Source organism: Sciurus vulgaris (genome assembly GCF_902686455.1).
Source record: "Sciurus vulgaris genome assembly, chromosome: 17".
Lineage (NCBI taxonomy): Eukaryota > Metazoa > Chordata > Mammalia > Rodentia > Sciuridae > Sciurus > Sciurus vulgaris.
The window spans coordinates 49,524,725-49,547,545 of record NC_136478.1 but is presented as its reverse complement, the minus strand read 5'-3'; the positions used below and the strand labels follow the sequence as shown (position 1 = coordinate 49,547,545).

Below are 22,821 nucleotides of genomic sequence, written 5' to 3'. Positions count from 1 at the left end.
CTCATCGCTCGACACGTGACACCTACATTTCCCGTCATGCCCGACACCACCTACTCCGAGGATTGTTCCCGGCCCCGCCTCCCTAACTCTCAGGTTCCGCCCCTCGCTTTACGCCCACGAGCCCCAGTCCCCGCCTCTTACGTAAACCCCAGCCCACTCGTCCCCGCCTCCGTGAAGGGGCGTGGCCTATGAGCACTCGTGAAGCCTATTGGCTGTCGTTTCACCGCTGGGGTGTGTCTACGGGAGCCGGGCGGCCACGTTACGAACCGCGGCTGAGGTGGCGGCGGCAAAGGATGAACCCGGCAGGCTTGGCGGCGGCGGGGACGCCCCGGCTGCGTAAGTGGCGTACGTGGCTGGCCGAAGAAATCGGGCGGGCGGGGGCGTGGCGGGGCCGCGGCGGCGGTTGGCGAGGTCACTGCAGGTCGGAGGTCAAGTGATTGAGGATCTGGAATTTGGAGGTGTGCACAGCGCAGGGATGCCAGGTCTGGGTAGGGGGCGCTTTGGGGGTAGATTCTTTAGGAAATTGCTTTAGTAGAGAACGACTTGGAGTAGGTTGTATGATACGCAGAGAAACGCAACTTTCATTCATTTGGAGTTAGCGATCTTCCTTCCCCTGCTCCCCACCCTTCCGTGACTCCCCGGTGCCCACGAGCTGTCGCCCATGCTCGTTACTACGGCCTTCAAGGCCCTCCGTGAGAGTATGTTCACGCTCATTTAAGATTGAACCCGTATTGATTGTACTGTTAATCTCCTTTTTCGCATCTTTGGATTTGTATTTCTAAATTCCTCTTCATCTCCATATGAGCACAGTGCGTTTCAGCGTTTCTTTTCTTCATTCAGCATATCTTACCTGAGCACCCCTGTGCCAGGCCCGGTGCTGGAATCTAGGTATTCAGAAGTAACCAGCATAGCCCTGCTCCTTGCTATTTTAACAGCTCAGAATTCAACGGAAAGACACACTAAGAAGCAAACAAAGCAACAGATAATTGGGGGCATAACAAGAGCTATAAAGAGAATAATCTGTGCCAGGCACACTTATGATCCCTGTGCCTATGATCATAATTAGGACCGAGTCAGGAAGATGGAAAAATCAAGGCCAACCTGGGCACCTTAGTAAGACCTCAAAATAAAATTTAAAACAAAGGGCTAGAGATGTAGCTTGGTGCTCCAGGCCCTGAGTTCAATCCCTAGGACTGGGGTGTGGGGGGTGCGGGGAGATAATCCAGGATGTGCCTAGGGGTTGAGGAGGACTCTTGAGGGACTCCCTGAAATGTGTGACCCAGTTTTCTATCCTTGCCCTGACTCTTCAACCTTTGGCAAGTTCCTGGCTGGCCCTGTGGTGTGTGATGCAGGAGATACAACAGTGTCCAGAGAGCACGGTTCCTGCCCTCATGAAGCTGTAGTACAGAACAGAAGATGGCGGCAGTCTGAAGTAATGGAGCTATGATGAGAGCAGCGCAGAACAGGGATGAGGATGCACAGGCAGAGGGGGCCGGGCCAGGATGGAGGTGTCGCAGGAGCCCAGAGGAGGCCTGGGACCTTGGGTGGCAGTGCAGCCTCTGTACTGGAGAGCGTCCATCTGAAGATGAGTTATCCAGGAGAAAACTTGTAAGGAGAGGGGAAGGCAGTGGAGGCCCGCTCTGAGGAAACGAGTAGGCAGATGAATATCTACTGAAAATTGTGGTATACGCAAACAGGGCTCAGGCTTTGTATCAGGACTCGGGAGACCTGCAAGAAGGAAGCCCGTAGGCCAAGGCCTGGGTGTGATTGGCAGGCACGAGGAAGGGAAGTGCTCCCAGGTGGCAGTACCACACATCCAAAAGCCTGCGGGGCAAGGGCTGGGCAGGACAGGGCCTGAGGAGAGACCACTGTGGCTACGACAGAGGCGTCTGGCAGGGCTGGGCCACACAGGGCCATCTGTGTTAGAATCTGACTCAGCACAGGGGACACTGATCTTAGGCAGAGGACATTATGGCACTTGAAAGCCTCACTGGCTGCTCATTCAAGAGAAGGTTGGTGGAGTTGAGAAAGGACTCCATCGGGGAAGGCATTTAAATCAGGTGGGAGGTGACAGAGTCAGAGTGGGGAGAGTAACATGGGGACATAGTGCGTGAGAACTAAGAAATTGTTGACTGGTTGACAGGCAAAGGGGAATTGAGGGTCTGGACACTGAGGTAAGGGCCCAGGGTCAGCCAGAGGGAATTCTGGGAAGAGGTCAGACCTGGGTCTGGAGCCAATAGAAAAACCGTGGCTAGAGATTGAGCCCAGAAACCAAAGGCACACTGCGGTGGTCAGAGCTGGTTGCGGATGGGATTGTTGTAGGTGAGAGGCAGAAGACAGGGCAAGGGTAGAAAACTGGGTCGCACATCTCAGGGAGGGACCAGTCTGGAGCCTATCAGCTCACGAGGGCAGGAACGGGTCTCTTCCTCCCAGTGCTGCGTGCACTCTGCCTGCAGCAGGGCCTCATGCAGGGTGTGCTCAGCAGATGCTTGTGAGGTCTGACAGATAGGAGGAACAGGTGCGTGCAGGGTCGCAGAAGCCACGGAGTTGGGGGTTGGCATTTGGAACAGTGACAGGGGATCGAGTTGGATAAGAGTGGAACAATGGCCTAGGCCTGTGACAGCAGAGCCCCACATACTAAGTGCCAAGGGATGACAGGGAGGAAGGAAGACCTGCCCTGAACTTTCAGGAAGCCAGTCCTCCAGCCAGAAGGGTGAGAGGGAAAAGTGAAGTAGGGCACCAGGCCAGGGCCAGTGCTGCTTCCTTCATGATTAAAGTGACCAGGTCTATGTTTTCGAGAGGAAGGGGCTAGTGCTGGGGCTCAGTGGAACAGCACCCACCTAGCATGCGGGGGACCCTGGATTCCACCCCCAGCTCCGCAGGGGGAAAAAAGGAAAGAAAAAAAAAAAAAAAAACTGAGAGGAAGAGCTGGGGACGATAATAAGGAACACAGATGGGCTGCTTTTGTGGAGCTGAGCAGTTTTGAGCGGCCACTTGGCCTCACAACAGCCCTGCACGGGGGACCGCTAACTCCACTCGGGAGTGGAGAACCGAGGGGTAGAGGAGGTCCCGATGAGGAGAGCCAATTCCTCTCCCACATCCTGGCACCGTCTTACCTGACCCACAGCAGTGCCTGGCACATAGCAGGTTCCCAGCAAATGTCTGCTGGGGTAGCACTGCTCTGTGGCCAGGGAAGGAGCCCTGGAGCCAGGGTGCTGTCTTCCCCGCTCAGTAGACACTCCCCCGTCACCCCCCTACTCAGCTGAGCACACCTGCAGCAAGTGCCCATTCCTCCTGCCTGGGAGAGCTACCCAGAAACTGCCCATCCCCATGCCCCCAGCCCCGGTCCTGCCACCACTCCCACCCAGGCCACCTCAGTTGTCTCCTTTTCCTGCCCATACCTCTCCCTCATTCTTTTCTCTCCATGAAGCCAGAGGGAACTTTTGCAGACTTTTATGGGGTTTTGTGTGTGTGTGTGTGTGTGTGTGTGTGTGTGTGTGTGTGTGTGTGCGCGCGCGCGCGCGCGCGGCTGCTTAGAACCCAGGGCCTCATGGGTTCATGCTAGACAAGGACTCTAGCACTGAGCTCCATGGCCAGCCCTTTTTATTTTTTATCAAGTCAGGGTCTTGCTAAGTTCCCAGGCTGGTCTTGAACGAGCGATCCTCTTGCCTCAGCCTCCTGTGTCACTTGGATTACAGGAACGGAAGCCATGTCACGTCTGGGCCTTGGTTTCACATCTGTCAAATGGGCAGCCATTTATTCATTCACGGGGTTCCTATCAGCTCTTACTCTAGCCCTGTTCTGGGGGCTGGGGGTTCAGCTGTGGACGTGGTAAAGATCCGCACCCTGGGGTCTTGCAGTCCAGTGGGGAGACAATGAGTAAAAGGAAGAAAACAACTCGTCAGTCAGCTGGGGCTGAGTTCTGTGGTCATAAATGAGACCAGGAAGGTGGGTCAGGTTCCGCCCCAAAGGGAGGTAACAGCCGTAGGCAGGGTGATCAGGGAAGGCCCCACTCAGCAAGGAGAGGAGGAGACCACGGGGGCGTGGTGGGGAGAGCGTGCCAGGCAGAGGCACAGCCAGTGCAGTGGCCCTGAGGCGGGTGTGGCCAGGTAGATGGCAGGTATGTTGGTGAGACTGAAAGGCCGAGGTGGCTGGACCTGAATGAGCGAGAGAGAGCAGATTGGGACAGAGCCCTTGTTTATAAAGGGCTTGGTGCAGGATTTTGTGCCCATTAGACCCCAGTACAGAATAGCTGCCACCATCACCATGGGTACTGTCACAGACGAGTGGGTGGGTGACAGATGAACGGATGGATGATGGGTACTGGATGGGTGATGGATATAGAGGGTGGATGACAGATAGACGGGTGGACAGACGATGGATGGGTGATGGGTAGAGGGATGACGGGCAGCACGTGCACCTGAGAGCCCACCTAACACAATGGCACGCTCTAATGGTGACCCAGTCCCCTGCTTTGGCTGGAGCGAGAAGGAGACTGCAGAATGAACGAGCTCCCCTCTCTTCCCCTGCAGCCTCGAAGCGGAGGACCCCCGCATCCCCACCGGGCATGGCCGACCCCCACCAGCTCTTTGATGACACCAGTTCAGCCCAGCACCGGGGCTATGGGGCCCAGCGTGCACCCGGGGGCCTGGGCTACCCCAGTAGCTCTGCCTCACCGCAGGCGTCCTTCATGGCAGATCCTGTGTCCAGCATGGCCGTGGCCTATGGGAGCACCCTGGCCGCACAGGGCAAGGAGCTGGTGGACAAGAACGTGAGTGGACTGTGGACCAGGGCTGGTGGGAGTTGAGGGGACATCTGAGGCCACGGCCTCAGGCTTGAGCTCTGCCTCCCCAGATTGACCGCTTCATCCCTGTCACCAAGCTAAAGTACTATTTTGCCGTGGACACCGTGTACGTGGGCAAAAAGTTGGGCCTGCTCGTCTTCCCCTACCTGCACCAGGTTAGCCCTGCACCCAGGGGTCGGGCATGCTCGGGTCGGGGCCAGCAGCTGCCCTGTAAGCAGGGCAGCAGGAGCCCTGCTCTGGGGATCCTGCCCACTCCCCCTTTGTCTCACAGGACTGGGAGGTACAGTACCAGCAGGACACCCCAGTGGCCCCCCGCTTCGATGTCAACGCTCCTGACCTCTATATTCCAGGTCTGACCCTGCCCCGCCCCACACCCTCCTCCCCTGGGCACATCTGGGGCAGAGCTTTGGGTGGCCAGAAGCCCAACATGGCCCTTCCTCTGACCACTGTCTATGTCTGCCCTTCTACAGCGATGGCTTTCATCACCTACATCCTGGTGGCTGGCCTTGCACTGGGGACACAGGATAGGTAAGGGGGTGGGGTGGCCTTGGGGGACTGAGGCACAGCAGGGAGGTCCCAGTCCCCTCAGAACTGCACCCTCACCATCACCCTCAGTGTCACCTGGCCTCCCCTCTTTCCCAGCCACAGACTCCAACATGGGCTCATCACACCTGTGCAGGGGACCCTCTAAGTCCATCCTTCCTCCTAGCCTCCACCCCAGATCTGCCCTCATCCTCTCTCTCCTTTAAGCTGCCCCGCTGCCCTCGCTCCAGTGGCATCCGGGAAGGTTTCATGTGCCCTGCGGTCCAGGCCGCGCCCCACCCTGACCCAGATGCCAGCAGCCCCCAAATGAGCCCCCACTCCTTAGCCTGGCACTGTCCGTCCTCTTTGTGCTCTCTGCCCTGCTGCTGTCCCGTTCCACTCCAGAGGGCCTGGTGCTGCCCCAGGGCCTGGGCACATCTGTTCCCTTGGCTCAGGGGAAGGTTCCTCCCCTTCACCTGCTCATGACCCCACCCAGTGTTAAGCACCCCTCTCTCCCGCATCGTCCCCGTCCTTTACTTTATGGCACTGAAAACAGCTGTCATTAGAAGCAGTTAATTGTTGGGGCCCTGGGGACAGGGCAGAGGCCACGGCCCTTCTCTGACCGCTGCTTACTCCTTCAGACCTCAGCTTAGCTGCCCTCTCTCCTGAGAAGCCCCCTCCGCCACCCTTCGAGCCTGTCTGGTACAACCCCTGTGACTCACCCGCCCAGCCTCGGCCCTTTTGGGTGTCACTGCTGGGAACAGACCAGCTGGAATCGCAGAATGGGATGTCCACAGGGACAGGCCCAGGTCCACCTTGGTCACTGCTGGGCCCCTAGCCTCCTGCACCACAAGGCTGTCTCCAGGCTGATGCACAGGAGGGGTCTGAGCCAGCAGCCGCGTGACAGCTTGGTACCCACAGGTTTTCCCCAGACCTCCTGGGCCTGCAGGCGAGCTCAGCACTGGCCTGGCTGACCCTAGAGGTGCTAGCCATCCTGCTTAGCCTCTACCTGGTCACTGTCAATACTGACCTCACCACCATCGACCTGGTGGCCTTTTTGGGCTACAAATATGTCGGGTGAGTACCCCCTACCCTGCCTGCCAGCCCCAGCCCTTGGGCCTCTTCCTCAGACCAGCCTTTCTCCCTCTCCAGCATGATCGGCGGGGTTCTCATGGGCCTGCTCTTTGGGAAGACTGGCTACTACCTGGTGCTGGGCTGGTGCTGCGTGTCCATCTTTGTGTTCATGGTGAGCTGGGGCTCAGGGTGGGCAAGGCTGAGGACACAGGCCTCCTGGACACAGCTGGGGCTCCTGGGGCATCCAAGCAAGGGCTATCAGAAAAGGCATTTAGATCAGGACCATATTGCAAACCGAGGGGGCATGGAGTAGCTGCCCCAGCCCCAGGGTCAGGAGGTATCCACGCTGGGCTGGAGGAGCTGCAGGATGCACCAGTGGGGCTGCTGGGTGGGTCCAGGCCCCCACCCTTGCTCCACTCCCCTTATATGGTGGACTTTCCCACCAAAATGTCCCTGGAAGGACATTCTCTAAGAGCCCTTCCATCTGGAGTGGGGTGCTGGCAAACGGCCCTGGATTGGGTTGCCCCAAGCTTCATGCCTTCAGGGCAAATCAATTCTGGGATTAAACCTGTTTCCCCTTTTGTAAAATGGGATGGTGATGATTACACTTCAGGGTGCTGAGAGGTTAGAAGCAGAGGGTGGACTCCGGCTGCAGGGCTGCGCATGACCAAGGGCCAGATATGCTGATGTCATCATTTCAAAGTTAAAAAAACACATTTAAAATATTTTAGAAAATAGCATTTCTAGCTGGGCACATTTCCAGCTGTAATCCCAGCTACTCAAGAGGCTGAGGTGGGAAGATCTCAAGTTGGAGACCGGCCTCAGCAACGTAGGGAGACCCTATCTGCAAAGCAGGGGCTGGGTGGAGGCAGCCGGAGGCAGTGGCCCAGTGGCCCGCGCCTATAATCCCAGTTACTTGGGAGGCTGAGGCAGGAGATTCAAGACCAGTCTGGGCAATAGTGTGACCTTGTCTCTAAACCGTTGAGGGTATAGCTCAATGGTAGGTTATCTCTGGGTTCAATCTGGGATTGGGGTTTGGGGGCGGGGCTGGGGTTCTAGCTTGTCTTTAAAGATGGCCATCCCGGAGGGTGCCCGGTGTAGCACAGTGGAAGAGCCTCGAGAGGCTCCGCATTGGATTTCCAACACCAAGAGAAAAAAAAAAAAATTGTGACCTGCCATTTGAGTCTGAAACCCTCATATTTTGCTCACGGAGCCCCCCAGGAGTTGGAACCCGAGGCTGCAGAGGGGCAGGATCTTGTCCCAAGCTGCGGGGTACTTAAGAGCAGAGGCTAGAGTATGCCCAGTCCTCCCTCCCAGGCTGGTTGCACCAAGGTAAACCCTCTCTGCCCCCTCCCCACCCAGATCCGGACTCTGCGGCTGAAGATCCTGGCGGAGGCGGCGGCGGAAGGGGTGCCAGTGCGCGGGGCGCGGAACCAGCTGCGCATGTACCTGACCATGGCCGTGGCAGCTGCGCAGCCCCTGCTCATGTACTGGCTCACCTTCCACCTGGTGCGGTGAGGGCACCCGCCCAGCCCCCAGCTACCGCTCCCGGCGCCCGCGCTGCCGCCACTCATCTCCGCCCGCTTGGGCCGCCTGTCTGGGCAGGGTCGTCGCCCGCCGCCCGCGCCCCTCTCCCCAAGGTGCTGAGATCTCCAGCTGCACAACCGAAACAATAAAGCCTGATGGACTGGGGCCGCCTCCGTCCTTGGGACGCGCACTGGGCAGGGGCGCGGCCGCCCGGCAGGGGGCAGCCGGATCGCGGGAGCGGAGCGCGGCGGGGCGGGAGGCAGACGCAGCGCTCGGCACCATCGGGAAGGTTTAATCACTGCGGGCACTTCTTGCCCTTCTCCTCCTTTTTCTTCTTCACTTTGAGCTTCTTGGCCTGGCCCCGGGTGGCTTCGTGCTGCTTGGAGCCGGCAGCATGGGCCTGTGGGACGGAGGGCAGCGCGGGGAGAGGCGTTGGGCTGGGCTGGGAGCGGGACGGCGCCGACCAGCCCTGGCCTGCCTTGGGCGAGGGGCGGCTCTTACCTTCCCCTCCGCATCCGAGTCGCTGGAGGAGCTGCTGCTGCTGCTGCTGCTGGAGTCTGAGGAACTGCCACCGCCATGCTTGGGCGTGTGGGAGGGTGACAGTGAGGGTGGGGAACCCTTTGCCCAGACCCCCACCCCAAGTCGGGAAGCTGAGGTGCGACAAGGTCAGGACCAGAGCCAAGCCCTGGTCGCCCCATCCCCCTCGGCGTGCCTGGTGGTGAGGTGACTCACCCTTGGTTGCGGAGGTGCCCCTGCCTCTGACCGGCCCTGAGCTTTGGGGGGACTGTGCCTGGGGTCTCTCACCTGACCTGCCCCTTCCCCCTTCTTGGAAGTGGAGTCCAGGGCTGCGGAGAGAGAAGTTGGGTCGGGTGGTGGGGGTGCCGTGCAGTTCCCCCCCCCCCCCCCCCCCCCCCGGCTCCGACACCGCAACTCACTCCCCAGGAGCTCACCTGTTGCCAGGTCGAACTCCATGGTGGTGCAGAGCAGGTGCGTTCCGAGGGCCCGGAGGACTGGCAGTGTCGCAGGGCGGGTTCGGGGCGGCCAGACCTGTCCGCCCCAGGAATTCCGAGGAGTCCCACCCTCCCAACCTTTGTCCCGCAGCCACTGGGTCCTGACTCACCCGCCCCTCCCTGTAGGAAAAGTCAGCTGCCTGCTCCGGTCTAGGCCTGCGACGGGTGAGGCTAGGGTGCGGGCAGGTCCCTGGGGAGCGGATTGAGGGCTGCTGTGAGCTTCCTCTCAAAAGGTCAGGAGGCTGCCCTGAAAGAATGTCCCTGCGTCCAGAGCGACGCCTGGCAGGCACTAGTGCGGGCGGCTCCTGACCAGGCTCTTGGAGTATTTCGCTTAGGCTCAGCCCTCGCCCGCCTGGGCTGGAGGGGGCCTGCTGCCTTCCAGGCCCAGCTGGGGGCCTATGAGTTGCTTCGCTCTGGGTGAAGACAGCTACCCGCTGGGGCTGAGAGATTGTGTGGATTGGCCCTGGACTGGCTGGGGCACAGGCAGATTAATACCCTGGAGAGTGCCACGTGTTGGTTGGGCTTGGTTTTGGATAAAGGCAGGTATCTTAGTTTGGGCGGCTTAACAAATACATCACAGATGGAGCGGCTTAAACCACAGTGCATTTCTCAGTCCCGAGGCTGGGAGTTCGAGACCAAGGTAACCAGCAGCGCTGGTGTGTGGAGGGCCACTTCCTGGCTGGGGAACAGCTGCCTTCTCCCTACCTCCTCACGTGCCCAAGAGCAAGATCTGAGGACACTAATCTCATTCCTGTGAGCTCCACCCTCGGGACCTCCAAAGAGTCCCACTTCCAAATACCATCAGCTGGGACTGAGCTTGAACATGTGAATTTGGAGGATACAGGCATCCAGTCCGGGACAGTAGTCTTGTTACTATTTTACAGATAAGAAGGCCGAGTGGGTACCAGTGAGATGCGGAACGGACCACGGGAACAGGTGAGACCTGGGGTCGAACGCCGGCAGTGTGGCTGAAGTCAAAGCTCAGCTTGGCTCTGACCCCGGGACTCTGAGCAGAAGGGCTGTCCAGCTGAGCCCAGCCTTCCTACCCCTGCACTGGCCTGGGGTCAGACAAGGAGAGGAATGGGGCCTGGGGGCCGGAGCCTCTGTGAGGCCGTTTCTCTCGAAGCCCAGACCAACCTCAGGCAGCTGGGTGGCCTGAACCTGCCTGGAGTGGGATTCTAGGCAGCAAACCTGGCTGTATGTGCAGATGGCTGTTCCAAACGTCCTCAGAGGGTCCTCAGAGGGGCCCGCCCTGTCGGCTGGCAGGCCCTGTTGCTCCATCCCCTTTCCCCTGGCCTGCAGTCCACGCTTACAGCCATCTTTAGTTACCTGTGATCTTTATTGCTTTGGCATACGTTTATTGATCACCTTAGGTATCCAGTACAGTTTTAGTACTAGGGGCACACAGGTGAACAAAATCAGCCTCATGGGATTGACAGTTCTAGTGAGGAAAACAATAAAAATGTAGATTATGTTAGGGAAAAACTGGAAACAAATGAAATGTCTGTTGTTTGGTGAATGGATGGAGAAAATGTGGCGTGTCTATACAGTGGGATACTATGCAGCTATGATAAGGAGGAAGCCCTGCCTCACCCATGACCTCGGGCACACAATGCTAGGGAGAAGCAGCCAGATGCAAGACTGTAAGGCGTGATGTCATTTGCATGCAGTGTTGAGGAAGGGCAGTTGCAGAGACAGGAGGTTAGTGGTCACTAGGAGGCTGATAAGGGTGGGACTGGGGAGTAACTAAGTGCACATGAGGTGATTAAAATGTTCTCAACAGCATATGGCGATGGCACCTGCAGTCTCAGCTACCTGGGAGGCTGAGGCAGGAGGATCCTTTGAGTTCAGAAACTTGAGCCCAGCCTAGGCAATATAGTGAGACCCTGTCTCAAAATAATACATACATATTGTAAAAAGCTTTTTGTTTTATTTTTTTGTAACTGGGGATTGAACCCCAGGGGTGCTTTACCTCTGAGCTACATCCCCAGTCCTTTATTTTATTTCATGCTTTTTTGAGACAGGGTCTTGCTAAGTTGTTGAAGGGCTCACTAAATTGTCAAGGCTGGCCTCCAACTTGCCATCCTCCTGCCTCAGCCTCCAGAGTCTCTGGGATTGCAGGTGTGCACCACCAAATCCAGTCATATTGTGGAAATGTTGTAAAAACTGATTTATGGTGATGGTTGCACCACTTGGTAAACATCTTTAAAAATCACTGAATTGATCTGGGCATGGTGGCGCATGCCTGTAATCCCAGCAGCTCAGGAGGTTGAGATAGGAGGATCACGAATTCAAAGCCAGCCTCAGCAAAAGCAAGGCACTAAGCAACTCAGTGAGACCCTGTCTCTAAATAAAATACAAAATAGAGCTGGGGATGTGGCTCAGTGGCTCATGTGGCTGGAGTGCCCCTGAGTTCAATTCCTGGTACCAAAAAAAAAAAAAGAAAGAAAGAAAGAAAAAAATCACTGAACTGAGCCAAACATGGTAGTGTACACCTGTAATCCCTGTGACTCAGGAGGCCAAGATAAGAGGATCGAAAGTTTGAGGCCAGCCTCAGTAATTTAGGCTGTAGGCAATTTAGTGAGATCCTGTCTCAGAAAGGGCTGGGGATGTGCCTCCATGATTAAGCGCCCCAGTTTCAGTCCCAGGTACCAAAAAACCCATTGAATTGGATGAGTTTTATGTAACTTATATCTCAATAAAAGCATTCATATATAAAATTAAAAGTTTAAAAAAAAAAAGGAAAATGGCCAGTCACAGTGGTATGTGCCTGTAATCCCAGCTACTTGGGAAGTTGAGGAAAGACGATAGGAAGTTCAAGGCCAGCCTTGGTGATTCAGCAAGACCCTATCTCAAAATTAAAAATGAAAAAGGGTTGGGAATGTAACTCAGTGGCCCCTGAGTCCCAAGAGAAGAAGAAGAAGAAAATCCAGCTGAGGGCAGGTCTCAAGCCCTGTTGTCTCAGCTGCCTAAGAGGCTGAGGGAGAATCGCCTGCGCCCAGAGTTTGAGGCCTGCCTTGTCTCAAACAAAAAAACCCCACAGAATGCAAGGTTGGGTCAACATCCATAAATCAATAAACGTAATCCATCATGTCAGTAGACTTAAGGATAAAAATCATAGGGTTATTTCAATTGATGCAGAAAAAGCATTCGACAAAATACAACACCCCTTCATGCTCAAAACACTAGAAAAAATAGGGATAGTAGGAACACACCTGAACATTGTAAATGCTATTTATGCTAAGCCCACAGCCAACATCATTCTTTTTTTTTTTTTTTTTTTTCTTTTGCGGTGCTGGGGATTGAACCCAGGGCCTTGTGCTTGCAAGGCAGGCACTCTACCAACTGAGCTACAGCCCCGGCCCCCCAACATCATTCTTAATGGAGAAAAACTGAAAGCATTCCCTTTAAAAATGGGAACAAGATAGGGATGCCCTCTTTCACAACATCTATTGTCCTTGAAATACTAGCCAGAGCAATTAGATAGACCAAAGAAATTAAAGGGACATGAATAGGAAAAGAGGAACTCAAGCTGTCACTATTTGCTGATGACATGATTCTCTATTTAGAGGATCCAAAAAACTCCTCTAGAAAACATCTAGACCTCATCAATGAGTTCAACGAAATAGCAGGCTATAAAATCAACACGCATAAATCTAAAGCATTTTTATACACAAACGATGAAACATCTAAAGGGAAATGAGGAAAACAACTCCATTTGCAATAGCCTCAAAAAAAAAAAAAAAAAAAAAAACTTGGAATCAATCTAACCAAAGAGGTGAAAGATCCCTACGATGAAAACTACAAAACATTGAAGAAAGAGATTGAAGAAGATCTTAGAAGATGGAAAGATCTCCCATGTTCTTGGATAGGCAGAATTAATATTATCAAAATGGTCATACTTCCAAAGGCGCTACACAGATTTAACGCAATTCCAATTAAAATCCCTATGACATTTCTCATAGAAACAGAAAAAGCAATCATGAAATTCATCTGGAAGAACAAAAGACCCAGAATAGCCAAAGCAATCCTGGGCAGGAAGAGTGATGCAGGAGGTATCACAATACCAGACCTTAAACTCTACTATAGAGCAATAGTAACAAAAACAGCATGGGACTGGCACCAAAACAGACATGGTACAGGATAGGAGACACAGAGACATACCCACATAAGTACAGTAACCTCATTCTAGACCAAGATGCCAAAAACATACAGTGGAGAAAAGATAGCCTCTTCAACAAATGGTGCTGGGAAAACTGGAAATCCATATGCAGTAAAATGAAACTAAACCCCTATCTCTCACCCTGCACAAAACTCAACTCAAAATGGATGAAGGATCTAGGAATTAGACCTGAGACCCTTCACCAAATACAAGAAGAAGTAGGCCCGAATCTCCATCCTGTTGGCTTAGGACCAGACTTCCTTAACAAGACTCCCATAGTGCGACAAATAAAAGCAAGAATCAATAAATGGGAGAGATTCAAACTAAAAAGTTTTTTTTCTCAGCACAGAAAATAATGTGAAAAGAGAGCCTACAGAGTAGGAGAAAATCTTTTCCACACACACTTCAGACAGAGCACTCATCTCCAAAGTTATAAAGAACTTAAAAAACTTTACATCCCAAACACAAAGAACACAATCAATAAATGGGCTAAGGAAATGGGCAGACACTTCACAGAAGAAGATATACAGGTGATCAGCAAATATATGAAAAAGTGTTCATCATCCCTAGTAATTAGAGAAATGCAAACTAAAACCACCCTAAGATTTCATCTAACTCCAATCAGAATGGCTGTTATCAAGAACACAAGCAATAATGAGTGTTGGCGTGGATGTGGGGAAAAAGGTACACCCATACATTGCTGGTAGAGTTGCAAATTGGTGCACCCACTCTGGAAAGCAGTATGGAGATTCCTCAGAAAGCTTGGAATGGACCCACCATTTGACCCAGCTATCCCACTCCTCGGTTTATACCCAAAGGACTTAAAATCAGCACACTATAGTGATGCAGCCACATCAATGTTCACAGCAGCTCAATTCACAATAGCTAGATTGTGGAACCAACCTAGATGCCCTTCAATTGACGAATGGATAAAGAAACTGTGGTATATATATACAATGGAATATTACTCAGCTATAAAGAATAATAAAATTATGGCATTTGCTGGCATATGGATGAAGCTGGAAAATATCATGCTGAGTGAAATAGGCCAAGCTGCAAAAACCAAAGGCTGAATGTTTTCTCTGATAAGTGCATGACAATGGGTGGGGGACAGAAAGATAGTAGAATGAGACAGTATCACACTATGTACATGTATGATTACATGAATGTACATTGCGTACAACCATAGAAATGAAAAGTTGTACCGTATTTGTGTACAATAAATCAAAATTCAGTCTGAAAAAATAAAAATGATTTTAATAAAAAAATAAGAGGAAAATTTTTAAAAATAAACAAAATTTAAAAATTAAAAAAAGGGGGCTGAAGATATAGCTCAGTTGGTAGAGTGCTTGCCTCGCAAGTACAAGGCCCTGGGTTCAATCCCCAGCATCGCAAAATAAAAAAAATAAAATAAAATAAAAAATTAAAAAAAGAAGTGAATTGAAATAGCACAATTCCACTACAGAAATTGGATCAGAATGATGAAGCTGAAGGCTTCTTGATTTCTCCCCAAAAGTCATTTCTGCACTGCCCTGATGGCACCTTGCTGGCCACAGTCTGGTTTCTGCCTGGCTCCCCTTGGCGAGGTCCTACTGGCCCAGATTTTCACTTGACTAGGCGCTACCTTCCACTTTATTTTTTTATTTTATTTTTTTGCGGTGCTGGGGGGTCGAACCCAGGGCCTTGTGCTTGCAAGGCAGGCGCTCTACCGACTGAGCTCTCTCCCAGCCCTAGCTGCCACTTTAAATGACTGGCCTAGGGACTCTTTCCTTCCTTCCCCACTCCCTTTCTTCTCCCATTCTGTCCTTCCTCTCTTCAGTGGACATTTATTGACTATCTACCGCTCACTGACTATAAGGAAGAAGATGGGTGGGAAGAAACCTGAGAAGGTAAGTGCTGATCAACACTGTCCCTGCCGCCAAGGGACTGTCAACTTCCCCAGGAGCGCCAGAGCAGGAGGCAGCAAGAGCTGACCAGCCACAGGAATGAGAGGAAGGCACACACCATGCCAGCTGGGACCCACGGGCAGAGAGACAGGGCTGTGGGTGTGAGGCGGCCAGGACGGAGGTCCAGAGAGGGCGGCCTTGGTTCTGAGGATGTGGAGGAGGCAGTAGGAATGGTGCCAGAGGCTGGCCTTTTTACACACCACCTCGTGCCGGTGGAAGCGGTGCGCATCAGCTCTGCTCTTCTCCTCGGAGTGGCCTTGCTACTTAACCAATCCCCATAATCAGATCGGATGTGGGGCAAAGTGGGATGGCCCACTGCCGGTTAGAAGGATCTGAGATAAGGACACGGCTCTTGCTGAATTTGGGCCCAGGAATGTGCCTAGGGCCCCTGGGCGAGGCAGGCCTTTTAGGCTTGTTGGCTGCAAGCATCTGGAACACACTGAGATTAGCTGAAGTGACGAGGAGAACTCCTTTACTGCTGGAGGAATGTCTCAGAGCCCCGGGGAAGGAAGCTGGGGCATTGTAGGGAACCCGGAGGCTCTTTGTTCCTCTGAACCCCAGTCTGTGTGGCGGAAAATGGCCACTGAGTTTGCACCTGGATAGAGCAGCTGACCATACAGTGACCTGAGGAGGAGATACACCAGCAGGTCCTGGGAAGGCCCTAGTGGGAAAAAAGGCTAGAATGTCTCCAATTGAATGGAGTTTAGGTCCCTGGGGCCTGGCTTCCCTGAGGGAACTTGCCTCTGCACTGAGACTCTGTAGACCCCATACTCCATCAATAGGCAGCTACGCCTTTGATGGGTGGCTGGGCCGTGTGACCTTGGAGGGTAGCTTCAAAGTAGCCATTATTTGCATTTAAACAAAAACAATGCTTCTAGCGCAGCTGGACCATTCCCGATTTGGAGGTCTGGGAAAGGTCCCAATTTCCCCTTAGGGTCCTCAATTATGGATCTTCTCACTAGCTGACTAGCTACTAGTCCCATGTGACTACTGAGCATTTGGAATGTAACTAGTCTAATCTGAGATGGCCTAAGAGTATACAATACAAAATTTCAAGACTTAGTACCAAAAATTGTAAAATATCTCATTATTATTTTAATAATGGAAAAAGCAATATCAATGTTGAAATGATTTCTTAGATTATGGGTTAAATAAAATATATTAGTAAAGTTAAAAAAATAAAAACAAGACAGATACAAGAGGAAAGAAGAATATAGCAATAATTATTTAGTATGTTGGGAAAGGTTTGCATTTAAACTTACCAGGGAAAGCCTCACCGAATATTTTTGTGGGTTTTTTTTTTTTTTTTTAATTAAACCAACCTGGAGGCTCTTAGCCACTGAGCCACATCCCGGGTCCCCAGACATTTTCATTTATTTTTTATTTAGAGACAGGGTTTCTAAACCCTGAGTAAGTTGCTCTGGGCCTCACTAAATTGCTGAGGCTGGCTTTGAACTGGCAATCTTCCTGCCTCCGCCTCCTAAACTGCTAGGATTACAGGCATGCGCCATCATGCCCTGCTGTTTTGTTTTAGTTTGAGTAAGTGTCTTGCTGTTGCCGGGGCAGGTCTTGAACTCCTGGGTTCAAACGATCCAGGCCTCTTGCCTCGGCCTCCCAAGTAGCTGGAACTACAGGCACACAGCACGGCCCTATTCAGCTTTTTTTTTTTTTTTTTTTTTTTAAAGGTACTGGGGATTAAATTCAGGGGCATTCTACCACTGAGCTATACCCCCAGTACTTTTTAAATTTTATTTTGAGACAAGGTCTTGCTTAGTTGTCTTACGGTGGTCTTGAACTTGGGATCCTCCTGCCTCAGCCTCCTGAGTAGCTAAGATGACAGGAGTGTACCATGATACCTGACTTGTTTGTGTTTCTTGAGTGAAAATCTAAAGATCTGGAAGGAGAGTGCTCTAGGCAGGGGAACCGTAAGTGCAAAGGCCCTGAGGCAGGAGTGTACCGGTGTGTCCAAGGAAGTGCAAGCAGGTCAAAGTGGAAGAAGGAGAGAGGGTGGAGATGCAGCAGTGAGGTCAGGAGAGGCAGGTGGGTGGTCCCTGTAAATCGTCTTTCTGCGTCTGAGTGAGGAACGACTGTGGCTTTGCCCACAGCTGACGGCAGGATATGGAGACAGGGTGTTTCTGCTGGGAGAGCATCAGTTCCATGAGGGTGGGGACCTTTTCCACTGTGCCCGTCACTGGTGCTCACTGTCATCCGGTAAACCATTGAGGTTACCTGATGCCACCAAGATGGCTAATGGAGGTCAGAGCCGGCACAGACCAACCACAAGTCTGGGCCAGCCTACTGACAGGGCAGCTCTGCCCCCGCTGCTCTGTGGATAAGCAGGGCAGCGCTCAGGTTTCAGGGCAGGTCAAGGGCACAGGGAGAGCGCGGCCCTGCCCTCCTGGCCCACGCCCACTGCTGGGCCGTGGTTGGGACGTGGGTCTGCGATCTTTTACGGAGACCCAGAGGACAGAGGCCTAGCAAGAGGGTGTCATTTTCTCTCGCATGCAAGCCTGAGTTGGTGGAGAATCAGCTGCTGCCCACAGGATCGTCTGGGGACCCAGGCTCCTTCCCTTTCGCTGTTGCCCACGGAGGCTGGCCTCTACTCTTAGGTTCTCAGGAAGAATAAGGGCTGGTTGGGGGCACGATTTCCTTTTCTTTTTTTAAAATACTTTTTAGTTGTAGGTGGACACAAAACCTTCTTTTTTGTCTTTATGTGGTGCTGAGGATCGAACCCAGGGCCTCACGCATGCTAGGTGAGCGCTCTACCACTGAGCCGCAACCCCAGTCCCAACATTTCCTTCTGGGGACCTGACCCAGAGTGGGTGTGGCTCAATGGTAGATCTTGCCTACCATGTACCAGGCCCTGGGCTCCCAGCACAGCAAGGAAGAGAAAGAAACAACAAACAAAAAACTCAAAGGACTTCCAGGCGCAATGACACACACCCATTATTCCAGCTACTCAGGAGGCTGAGGCACGAGGTTTGCAAATTCTAGGCCGGCCTTGGCAACTTAGGGAAACTGACTCAAAAGGAAAAAATTGAAAAGGCTGGGGGTGCAGCTCAGTGGTAGTGCATCCCTGGTTCCATCCCCAGGAGCAAAAAAAAAAGGACCTGATGACCAGGAAGTTGGACTCACCCATGTGCTCACAACCCATTGGTCAGGACTTCAACAGAGGGCCACATCCAGCTGCAAGGGAGGCTGGGAAGTATCATTCCTAGGTGGGCGGCTGTGCCCAGGAAACCCCGGGGACTTCTATTACTGAAATAAAGGAGAAGTGGAGGTGAGAGCCTGTCTCTGTTGTCACTCCCTGTTGGTGGCAGTGAGTGTCCCTTTCTCCCTTGCTCTGCCTACCCCAGGTTTACAAATGGGGCCAGCTATTGCTGGGAAAGTGGACACAGAAATGAGACAAGGTGTGAGGTCCAAAGAAAACGAGGCCAGCCGGCCTTCTGCTGTTTGGAAAATATTAGCTCCTCACTGCTCAGTTCTCGTCTGCCATGGCTAACGATAGCTTGTCTGTCCTTCCCAGGCCCTGTCTGGCTCTGGCCTCTGCTCACCTGCCCACAGGCACAGGTCAGGTATGGAATCTCCTGTTGGTCTTGCCCTGGCATCTAATGGTTCTGCCCTCCCCTGCTTGTCCCTGATCATTTCTACCTAAAATGCCATGGAGCAAAGAATCAATACTGCCATCTTCTCCCTATAGGAAAAAGGGGCCTGTCATCTCAACTGATCTGCAGCAATATCGTGTTAGTCAGCTTTTCATTGCTGTGACAAAATGCCTGAGAAATTCAGTGTAAAGGAGGAAAGGTTTACTTTGACTCACAGTTTCTGTCCATGGTCACTTGGCTCCATTGTCTCTAGACCTGTGGTGAGGCTGACCGTCATGGCGGGGAGCCAGTGGCAGAGCAAAGCTACTCACCTAATGGTGGCTAGGAGACCAAGCTCCATCACGAGGAAGAAGCTGGGGACAAGATATACCCTTCAAGGACTCGCCCCGGTGACCTATGACCTCCAAGTAGGCTTGCCTCCTCACGTTTCCACCAGCCTTCCATGGCGCCACCACCGGGGAGCAAGCCTTCAACACACGTGCCTTTGGGGGACAGTCTAGACCCAAAATAAAGCTAATACTGACTCCCGGCTACAGCGGACCTTCTCACCTGAAGGAAGCAGCCATCCTCAAGGGTCCACTATGACCCTGAGGCTTTTATGTAATTGCTTCAATTTAGGAAGAGATTTCTGGATTCTGACTTTTGAGGACAGGGAAGTCCGGGTGGCATGGGATGGGTGTGGGTTGAGGGGAGGGGCTGTCCCCTGTGGGCCTGTGCTCCAGAGCATCTGGGGCCTGACATGGTTGACTGGAAAGGCATCTGCAGCAACTAGGTTTAGTCTTTCCTGGAGTTCACAAGGGTGGAGCGCCCGGCCCTATAAACATCATGATCCCTGTTCTGGAAAATTTTCTTTGAAATCAACCACATCCTAGCCGACGGATGACCTGAAGCACACAGCACGCAGAGGCTGTTTCCTTTCCCACCGGACAACAACACTGCGCTGGCCTTTGACTACAGCCCATCTTGCTCTGGCCCTTGATGTCCTGGGATATTTACCAATAATCAGAAAATCTGGACGGCCCATTCTCTGGCAGGTGCCAAGGGCTGACAATCCAGCTGGGGAGGTCCACGCTCGGCCTCCATTCAGCTGTCGGCTCTGGGACGGGTTTTTATGACTTACCAGCTAACCTGCTGGCTGGTCACTGTTTCAAACAGACAGGCAGACGCATCGAGCCTCTGGGGCCAGAGGCAAGGACCTCATTACTCCTGGTGAGCAAAGCGTAGCATCTGTGCTGGGTTCCCTGCCCCATGGGCAAAGCCGAGGGCCCCGGTAGACACTTGCCCACGCCATGGGTATGTTACAAAAAGGAACATTAGTAGGCTGGGGTGTGACTCATGCCTAGCATGCAAGGTCCTGGGTTCAATCCCTAGCACCACACACACACACAAAGGAGGGGGTACGCTGGGTTTGGGAAATTTCACATTACACCAAGCCTGCTCTTTGTCCCAAAGGGAGATATTCCTTCTTCCCTCAAGACGCTTGCTGCAAACCTAATCCTGGGTAAAGAGCTGCAGGGTCACGCTTTTTTTTTTTTTTTTTTGATACAAGGAATTGAACCCAGGGATGCACTGGACCACTGGACGATATCCCCAGCCCTTTTTTATATGTTGTTTTGAGACAAGGTCTCGCTAAGTTGCTGAGGCTGGCTTTGAACTCAAGATCCTCCTGCTTCAGCCTCCCAAGTCGCGGGATTGCAGGTATGTGCCATTGTGCCCAGCTGGGGTTCCACATTCTTGGCCTACCCAAGACCTGCAGGGGCAGAGACCCTGTGAGAAGGTTGTTTCTCCCCAGAATCCACTCCCCAATCTTACAGGGTGTTGGCTTCTGGTAAAATCTCACAAGTGTGCTGTGCTAATGGTCACTGATTAATCTGACAACAGAGGCTGGGACCAAATTTGCTTGTGTTGTCTCATACAGCTTGTCAACAGGAATCCGGGCAGCAGGAGACCAATATGCAGCAGCCTAAGCCTGCGGCATGCCACCCGGCAGCCTGGGGGAGGGTCCAGCTTGCACTCCACAGGTTGGATGTATCTAATGCTAGTACAGGCCCCCACAAGCAGGTTCAGTCCTACCTGCTGATCTTCAGTGTCACCACAGGGCCAAGGGGCAACCATCTTTCCCAGCAGAGAGACATTCTGTGGCCCACCTCCCCAAGCACAAACACAAAACCTGCAGACAGGGGCACGGGGTACTTTGGCTCTGGAATTGTTAAACTTGACTCGGAGACATGGGTAATGCTGCTGAATGTGGTCTCAGGTGCCACGGAGGGCACTACCCAGGACTCCTCAGGTGTCGGGCACATGACTTCACATCAGCAAAATTGGAATGAAGTAGCTGGGCATGGTGGTGCACACCTGTTATCCCAGTGACTTGCGGGCTGAGGCAGGAGGATTGCAAGTTCAAAGTCAGCCTCAGCAATTTAGGGAGGCCCTCAGCAACTTGGCAAGACCCTGTCTCTAAATACAAAATAAAAGGGCTGGGGATGTGGCCCAGTGTTGTTAAGCACCCCTGGGCTCAATCCCAGATACAAAAATAAATAAAAATATCTTTAAAATCGGAACAGAGCTGTTGTTCTGTTTATGTTTAGAGACGGACCGTGGTGGTTCCCACCTGCAAACTCCACTGTTGTTGGAGAGCCTCATTACAGCTCCCCTTTTGGCCCATGTGGGAGGCTTGGCAAACAGGTTCCCAGCTGAGTGGCCATTGTCTTCAAGGCTGACCCGAGCTGACCAGGTCCCCTTATAGTCAGGGCTTGATGTTAGGGGGAGAAAAAACTCATCACACTCAGAAATGATAGGGGGAGAATTCCAGATTTTAAAAATACTCTAGCCAGGTGTGATGGCACATGCCAGTAATCCCAGCAACTTGGGAGCCTGAGGCAAGAGGATTGCAAGTTGGAGGCCAGCCTCAGCAATTTAGTGAGACACTAAGCCACTTAGGGAGAACCTGTCTCAAAATAATTTTTTTTTTTTTTTTTTTTTTTTTTTTTTTTTTTTTTTTTTTTGGCTGTCCTGGGGATCCAACTTAGGGCCTTGTGCTTGCAAGGCAAGCACTCTACCAGCTGAGCTATCTCCCCAGCCCTCAAAATAAAATTTAAAGAAGGCTGGGGATGTGGCTCAGTGGTAAAATGCCCCTGAGTTCAATTCCCAGCATCCCAAAACACAATGAACGTTATATATAACCTCGATTTTTTAATTCTGATCTTTATCCAGATGGCCTGGGGAGAAAACTTTTTTGGGAAGAGCCACACTTTCTGCCCTCAAGTGTGTGGACAAGGAGGAAGAGTGAGAGATCTTTGCACGTGTGTGTGAGGTCTTGGGTCCAATCCCCAGGGAACCCTCTACCACTCAGTCACATTGCAGGCCCTTGCATTCACCTCCTTGGGTACTGGGAATTGAACCCAGGCTGGTCTGGAACTTGGGACCATCCTGCCTCAGCGTCCCTAGTCACTGGGAGCACAGGCATGTACCATCGTACCTGAGTTAATTTTGGGGGAGGGTACTGGGGACTGAACTCAGGGGTGCTTTATCTTGGCACTACATCCCCAGTCCTTCATATTTTTTTATTTAGAGACAGGGTCTCACTAAGTTGCTTAGGGCCTCACTAAATTGCTGAGGCTGGCCTTGAACTTGCAGTCCTCCTGCCTCGGCCTCCTGAGTCGTTGGGATTACAGATGTGTGCCACCATGCCTGGCTTGGTTGATATTTTAAGAAACCATCCTACCTCTCAGTGAGGCCAGCGGTCTGGGATGACGAGGGGGAAACGTTCACTGAGTGCCATAGCTATTGGCCATCGTTGGGCAGCCTCTGCAACAAAAAGCACCATTGTCAGCCAGGAAATGGTACTGAAAGTAGAAAACCTGACACAGTTATGCACCAAGCATCACGAGGGCATGGCAGGAGTCAGCTGAGCAGCCTATAACAGCAGCACTATGACCAGGCAAGTGTCCACCATGGCCAGACCCCTGGTACCGTGAGGAAGCAGCAGCCAGGGCAGCCCCTGAGGAAGGGTCCTTTGCTGGCCAGGGAGACCTGCTTCTGGGTGCTCAGGTGGCCCTTGCATTAGCACAGGGACCTAGTGAGCCACTGACGGAGACTCTTCCCAATACCCAGCTCTCCAGGAGCTCTGGACTCTCCATTTGCCAGGGGTGCTGCAAGCAGGCCTTGCCTG

The 22,821-nt window shown here is 52.7% G+C and overlaps 2 protein-coding genes and 1 long non-coding RNA gene across 7 annotated transcripts; 2 read left to right on the top strand and 1 right to left on the bottom strand.

The window, feature by feature from the left end:
• The first annotated feature begins 223 nt into the window (after positions 1-223).
• YIF1B (Yip1 interacting factor homolog B, membrane trafficking protein) lies at positions 224-8,092 on the top strand. Of its 4 annotated transcripts, none has more exons than XM_079119970.1 (8): positions 224-336; positions 4,533-4,771; positions 4,855-4,959; positions 5,076-5,154; positions 5,275-5,332; positions 6,248-6,403; positions 6,479-6,572; positions 7,763-8,092. In XM_079119970.1, exons 1-8 carry the CDS (start codon positions 294-296, stop codon positions 7,916-7,918), a joined length of 930 nt encoding a protein of 309 aa, XP_078976096.1. In that variant the 5' UTR covers positions 224-293; the 3' UTR covers positions 7,919-8,092. The 4 variants fall into 4 exon arrangements, with proteins under 4 accessions (XP_078976096.1, XP_078976095.1, XP_078976098.1 ...); XM_079119969.1 differs by having other exon boundaries at positions 224-345; XM_079119971.1 differs by lacking the exon at positions 224-336 and adding an exon at positions 342-458.
• A 109-nt stretch (positions 8,093-8,201) lies between these two features.
• Positions 8,202-9,315, bottom strand: LOC306649191 (immortalization up-regulated protein). Its single transcript, XM_079119979.1, has 4 exons — positions 8,878-9,315; positions 8,660-8,772; positions 8,429-8,506; positions 8,202-8,327 (listed from the first exon to the last, which is right to left on the bottom strand). Exons 1-4 carry the CDS (start codon positions 8,897-8,899, stop codon positions 8,223-8,225), a joined length of 318 nt encoding a protein of 105 aa, XP_078976105.1. The 5' UTR covers positions 8,900-9,315; the 3' UTR covers positions 8,202-8,222.
• Positions 9,316-9,344: 29 nt separating this feature from the next.
• LOC306649200 lies at positions 9,345-19,031 on the top strand. Of its 2 annotated transcripts, none has more exons than XR_013760601.1 (3): positions 9,345-9,873; positions 14,919-14,988; positions 18,904-19,031. It is a non-coding gene; the product is annotated as an uncharacterized lncRNA (long non-coding RNA). The 2 variants fall into 2 exon arrangements; XR_013760602.1 differs by lacking the exon at positions 18,904-19,031 and adding an exon at positions 18,746-18,849.
• Positions 19,032-22,821: the final 3,790 nt, after the last annotated feature.

Coding starts and splice junctions, on each gene's coding strand:
- YIF1B (XM_079119969.1), top strand. CDS start 294: ATGAACCCGGCAGGCTTGGCGGCGGCGGGGACGCCCCGGCTGCGTAAG. Junction 4,960..5,075: donor TCTTCCCCTACCTGCACCAG/GTTAGCCCTGCA, acceptor TTTGTCTCACAG/GACTGGGAGGTACAGTACCA. Junction 6,404..6,478: donor TTGGGCTACAAATATGTCGG/GTGAGTACCCCC, acceptor CTCCCTCTCCAG/CATGATCGGCGGGGTTCTCA.
- LOC306649191 (XM_079119979.1), bottom strand. CDS start 8,899: ATGGAGTTCGACCTGGCAACAG. Junction 8,507..8,659: donor GGGCACCTCCGCAACCAAGG/GTGAGTCACCTC, acceptor CACACGCCCAAG/CATGGCGGTGGCAGTTCCTC. Junction 8,328..8,428: donor ACTCGGATGCGGAGGGGAAG/GTAAGAGCCGCC, acceptor TCCGTCCCACAG/GCCCATGCTGCCGGCTCCAA.